The sequence below is a fragment of the Nicrophorus vespilloides genome, unplaced genomic scaffold (genome assembly GCF_001412225.1).
Source record: "Nicrophorus vespilloides isolate i.1.1-1 unplaced genomic scaffold, Nicve_v1.0, whole genome shotgun sequence".
Taxonomy (NCBI): Eukaryota; Metazoa; Arthropoda; class Insecta; order Coleoptera; family Silphidae; genus Nicrophorus; species Nicrophorus vespilloides.
The window spans coordinates 1-6,311 of NW_017098500.1; the positions used below are offsets into that span (position 1 = coordinate 1).

The 6,311-nt window shown below is 32.9% G+C and overlaps 1 protein-coding gene across 2 annotated transcripts; it reads left to right on the forward strand.

Annotated features, from left to right (window-relative positions):
* Positions 1–606: 606 nt before the first annotated feature.
* LOC108562593 (ras-related protein Rab-31-like) lies at positions 607–2,546 on the forward strand. Of its 2 annotated transcripts, none has more exons than XM_017920993.1 (5): positions 607–806; positions 1,329–1,456; positions 1,558–1,767; positions 1,819–1,896; positions 1,951–2,546. In XM_017920993.1, the coding sequence occupies exons 1-5, from the start codon at positions 749–751 to the stop codon at positions 2,170–2,172; spliced, it is 696 nt and encodes a 231-aa protein (XP_017776482.1). In that variant the 5' UTR covers positions 607–748; the 3' UTR covers positions 2,173–2,546. The 2 variants fall into 2 exon arrangements, with proteins under 2 accessions (XP_017776482.1, XP_017776483.1); XM_017920994.1 differs by having other exon boundaries at positions 1,558–1,764.
* Positions 2,547–6,311: the final 3,765 nt, after the last annotated feature.

Sequence of the window (6,311 nt, forward strand, 5' to 3'; positions counted from 1 at the left end):
CTCTGTTTCCATATTGTTTTGATAATTGATCACATTTAGTTTATACCTCACGTTATATGAAAGTCTTTTTGTTTTATTTTCAAATTTAGAGATAATTTATTGAAAAAAATATTTTAATTTTACCATCGAACCATAAGACGCAAAAAATTTTAGTCCATTCTTCTATGAAAAAAAAGTTGCGTCTTATAGTCGAAAAGATAGGTATATTTGTTATATTTTCACATATATAACAAACAGTAAACAATTATGTAATAATAAATGTATTAGTTGTATGTAGTTAATTATTACACTTTATAATACGCTCCGAAATAATTTAAAAATGTTATTATAAAAATTTTCGATATAGTCGGGATTTTGATACAATCGGGATTATAGTTGTCGGGATTTTAATTTAGTCGGGATTTTGATACAGTCGGGATTATGATTGTCGGGATTTCGATACAGTCGGGATTTTGATACAGTCGGCATTTCAAACGTCGGGAATTTGATTGACGGTATTTCCGTGCTCAGACTAGTGACGAGGAAGAAGGAATGATATCCTGCCATCTACAGACATCGCCTTGCATTAACACGACGCGCCGATAAACTAGTGTCCATCTGTTATTCTGACAGTTCAAACATAAACACGAGCCATTGTCAAAACACATATGATCCGTGTTTAGTAACGAGGCGATTGTCGTGTGCGTTGATCACACATGTCCAGTTTGTTTGTTATTCAAAGCCAGGTTTGTTCCGCACATTTGAATGTATGGCAAACGGTATCATGAAAACAATCGTTGGAAAGTTGGTGATTTTGGGAGACGGAGGTGAGTTTGCAAACTGCGACTTGTTTTGCCATGAATTGCAGTATAAATTCGTATTTTTTATGCATTAATCACTTTATGGTAAAAACCCAATGTTTCTTGACTTACAAGTTTTAATGATATTGGAGTTTCCTGTTTTCTTAGCATTGCAATGATACAATAATATTTTTGTTTTATTAATAGCAGTGTTGATTAAATTAATTTACAAATCTCTATTTATTTACAAAGTTTACCTACAACCATTAGTTTCCTTATTTACTGATGTTTACTAGAACTGAATCATTTATGATTTATCTATAATGATTATTGCTGAAACTTGTTTTTTATTATTATTTTTAATAGTAAATTGTTTATATCAGTTAAAAACAATAGGATTTGAGAATAACTTATTTTTAAATGCAAGTCATGAAAGAACTATTGTTTATTTGTTGTAGTTCAAGGCTATGTCACCAATAAAGTTACGTTTTATTTAATTAATAATTAGAAATAAGTAAAAAATAGATCGACAATCATCTTTCTTTGCAGGCGTTGGGAAGACAAGCTTGATTACCAGATACACGCAGAAAGCTTTCAACTTGAACATCTCATCAACAATCGGAGCTTCGTTTTTTACGTGCAAAACTAACATCGACAATGCCATTGTTAGGCTGCAGGCGAGTTTCATCTAAATATATACATTGGGAATTGTATTAATTAGTTTATTAGAAATTAGGTTTAATTATTTAATTATTACTACATTTTTTTTTATATATAGATTTGGGATACGGCTGGACAAGAGCGTTTCAAAGCTATGACTCCGATGTTCTATCGAAATGCGAACGCTGCACTTTTAGTGTTTGATATTACCTGTTTAGATTCATTCGGGAACATGCAAACTTGGGCGCAACAGTTGAAAGGAAACGTGGTGGAGCCGATGGTGCTCTGCGTGATTGGAAATAAAATAGATTTAAGCGAGAATCGAGTGGTAATGAAACCATACCTAATCTGGAACAAATTCAATAATTTCCTGTTTCAGGTGTCCCGGGAAGAGGCTCTTCAGTACGCCAACTCAATAGGCGCTCAGTACTTCGAATGCTCGGCGAAAGAAGATCAGGTATTAGGTACAGCATTCATCGTGACATTTGACATTTCATCTTTCTGTTATTAGGGAATAGGTCAAGTCTTCGAAACGATCAGCAGGGATCTAATTCGATTATCAAGCGATTCCTCCGTGAAATCTTTGAAGGTTTACGAAGGAGACGTGGAATCGGCGCTGATGGCACGTTCGACCGATCTTGAAGCGACGGACGTAGGCAGAATCGAAGAGCCCGGTATTTCCATTGACTCAATTGCACATGCCAAAACCGTGCCTTCAAAATGCTGTTATTGAACGTGCAGACAACTGGACCATATAAGAATGACTTAATCGGTGCTTTTTTATTTTAAATAGACGAGTATTACTTACTTAGTACGCTCAAATATTGGATAGGATAGGATACAACATAAAACACGCGTGATCCAACTTATGTGATATTATCCTTGTTTATTTCTTTTTATTGTTAGTTTATATAGAGAATTATTTTATATCTTTATACATGTACAGTATGTAAAATAATGAAAATGGATGCTCAAAATTTGCGTCGTTCGTGGTTAGATATCATTTGTATGGAGAGTAATTTTTTTACGATAAAAAATAATGTAATTTGACTACTAGACTGAAATTTATATCGTTTCAATAAATATAATAAATTTATTTTTTTTAAATTTAGTAACCTAATATTCAATATGCAATCATTGTCTTTCCTTTATCGTCATAGATACATACATAATTTAAAGCGGTGGCAATCGCAAGCCCGACAACCGGGATTTCGAAACCGTCTATCGAAATTCCGACAGTGTCTTTTATTATTATAAATTTCTACAATAACAGTTTTATGGTAGTCGGGATTTCGATATTGTTGGGATTATGGTAGTCGGGATTTCGATATTGTTGGGATTATGGTAGTCGGGATTTTTATTGGGATTATGGTAGTCAGGATTTCGATATTGTTGGGATTATGGTAGTCGGGATTTCGATATTGTTTTGATTATGGTAGTCGGGATTTTGACATAGTCGGGATTTCAAGCGTCGGGAATTTTAATACAGTCGGGATTTCGAACGTCGGCATTTCAATAGACGGTTGTCGGGTTTGCGATATAGACCCAATTGAAAGATATTAAAAGCGACAAAAATAACATTATTAAATAAAAACATTAAGGATTATTTTTAATTTCATTTACAAAACTTTAGTTTCTGTATTTAACAATTATATTCACATATAAACTTATTTAATTATAAAAAAAATACGTTTGATTATATAGAAAAGACGTATTATTTATTTATTGGTATGAGATTTTTAGTATACTAAAGAAAGTGTAAAAATTAATATTTTTAATATTTTAATTAATGGAGATGTTTTAAACCAATAAATTAAAAGTTGTATCAATACAAGACAAATATTATTGAACTATTTACATCCTAACTAATATACCAAATACAATATAGAAGCACAGTGAATAATTGCAATATTTGACAACAGTTGCTACGACTGTTGCCTATTAATGTCTCAAAAAACACATAGTGTGGACACAGCATTATAAAATTATTTATTACCACTCGATACATTGTCGGACAAAATAAGAACAGTCATTGGTACAAACAAAACCCTGAAAATTCGTGTTAAGTAAACTAATGAAAAATATAAATGTTACATACGTTTAATTGTTTATTCAATAGGTTTAATTTATTTAAAATTTAAAAAAATCATTTTTGATAAGGATATCAAAAATTGTAAACAAACTCACATTTGCAGAGGACAATAAAATAAGAACACTTCAAAAATTATTTAAAATTCCATTAAATACAGGTAAAAATGATTGTGTTATTAATATTTCATTGAATATCTATTGTTTTTCAACACAGATTGGTACCTTCATGGCATTGACTTGACTAGGGACCCGCATGTAGCCAGCGGTATAGAATACTAGGCTTTCTGAATATTTTATCATAACAAATATGTGCATCGTTTTTTCGATCCAAAACAGAAGTCTTTTGAAATCTCGACGTTTGAAACCCCGACTGTATCGAAATCCCGACGTTCCAAATCTCGACAAACATAATTTTGACTATGTCAAAATTCCGACTATATCAAAAAAAATTACAATAACATTTTTAAATTATTTCAGAGCGTAGTCACCTTGTGCTACACTTTTATTATTAATAGCAATAAATTATTATTAATGTATTTGATTTTTTCGGGATTATGTTTGTTGGGATTTTAATATAGTCGGTATTTTGATACAGTCGGCATTATGGTTGTCGGGATTTTAATATAGTCGGTATTTTGATACAGTTGGGATTATGGTTATCGGGATTTTAATATAGACGGGATTTTGATACAGTCGGGATTTTGATACAGTCGGGATTATGGTTGTCGGGATTTTGATACAGTTAGCATTTCAAACGTCGGGATTTCGGGAATTTGATTGACGGTATTTCGGTTGTCGGGCTTGCGATTGCCACCGCCACACCATACCTTGAGAAGCATCCTTATAAAATAATTCTTACCCGTCAATGTTTAAATGTTTTTGTAGTGTTTTTAGTGTTGCACTCTGCATTTTTGGCGTCTTACCTAACGTTTACCATCGCTTCCAACTTTGCTTTCATCCGTCCATAGGACATTACATCACATTTTAATATTCATTGGACCATTCCACTCAATATTACTTTGCAAACTCGATGCGACACTTTCAATGTCTCTATATCAACATTGGTACTCTTTACAATGTTCTTACATATTTTCACTTAAGTGGATCCCAATACGACATAATTTGTATACGATTGTTGACAGAGTTTGTGGATTTGCTTCCTCTTTTGAAATCCTGTTTAAGTGGTGGTAAAGCTAGACAAATAAATGTAAAAGATCTTCCAATAGATTTGGCGCATCCTATGGCCCTCATTCGACACTGTATATCATTAGTGGTAATTTCTTAAAGATACAAATTAGAATACAATTGTAGAATGTTGACAAGTAAACAAATATAATTAAATTATTTACTTTCTAACATCATCAATACTAAATTTGTTTATACTGAAATCAAGTTTTATTTAAAATTAGAGTATTTATTTAAATAATGATTAAACTCTAATAGAACTTATTTATTGGGCTGCAAAAGCATAGCACATTCTTAATTAATATAATATATAAACATAAAACTCTAATAGTGCGGCTTCGATCAACCGCAGTACAATTTGAAATTTAAAAAAAACTAAATTTGAATTGATCAAATTAAAAATAGTACACAAATTTGTGTTTGTGCTGTTATTTTTTTTTTAAGGTTTAAAACCTCGATTAGTTCGGTTACAAACAGATTACAAACACTATGCGAAGTATTTAACATTTTTAAGTTCTTAGTAATTCACAAATATACTTAAGTCACTTTAAGAGTGATGCATGTATAAAACGTGTTTTGAATTTCACAATATTTACCGCTCTCCTCATTATATTAAACGTTTCCTTTCTCCATATTTTTTAATGCAGCTCCAATAACTCACACAATTAAAATAAATGGTCCGCATTCTTTGCCGGCGTCTTAACGAATCTCCTCATGTTTAGTTACGTTCGTTTTTTGCCCCGCCACAATTTGATGCTCAAATATTAACACCTTCTCCGTTGGTTGATGAACAATTTCTGGGGTTATTATGGGAACGGAAAGGGGCCGGGCCGATCGGGACACGCGTGATTAAGATCCCCTGTAAGTTTACACCCTACACATGTGCATGGGTCCACCAAAAATGCGCGCCCAACAGACCGACACAGGGTTTGGCGCCGCTTGTTAACCCAATGAATACCGGCATTCTTCATCCTCGCTCATTCAAAACAAACATCAATAACTTCTTAATTCCAAATAAAAAATAATCAAGCGATATTAAACATAATTAATGGTAATAAACAGAAGGAATTGCGCGATCTTTAAATACACCTTGACATCAAATTAGCTGCGTCTAAATCTGTACTCCCCTTAGTAAATTGCAGAGGTAATTGTACACCAGGAATTCGAGATGAAACCCGGTAAATCTTTAAGAATGAGCGATGCTTTTCGGGGGTGCACAGCGTCGGCACGTCTATGAATTCTGCAAAATATTTGTGGAATTGCCGCATCCTGAGGAGCGTGACGCCGTTGGCGCCATTAACTTCCGGAATCGACAAAACCACGAAGATGATTACATCCAATTTTGAATATCAGAAATCTTCGATCATTATTTTCAAAACTTACACTTTTAACGATCGAGGCAGAGAGAGAAAACTGTTGTCTTTATTTCAGGAAACCCACGTGTTTACAATAACTTCAATTACTTGTGGCAGAAATGTGTTAAATGAGTAAATTAAAGTTCACATAAATTCGGCCCGCTATGGTCCATTAAAATGTTTAGGAACTCTTTTAAAAGCCATAAATCACTTATAATCATACGCAGTTAGAGCCCATTCG

Coding starts and splice junctions, on each gene's coding strand:
- LOC108562593 (XM_017920993.1), top strand. CDS start 749: ATGGCAAACGGTATCATGAAAACAATCGTTGGAAAGTTGGTGATTTTG. Junction 807..1,328: donor GGTGATTTTGGGAGACGGAG/GTGAGTTTGCAA, acceptor CTTTCTTTGCAG/GCGTTGGGAAGACAAGCTTG. Junction 1,768..1,818: donor ATTTAAGCGAGAATCGAGTG/GTAATGAAACCA, acceptor TTCCTGTTTCAG/GTGTCCCGGGAAGAGGCTCT.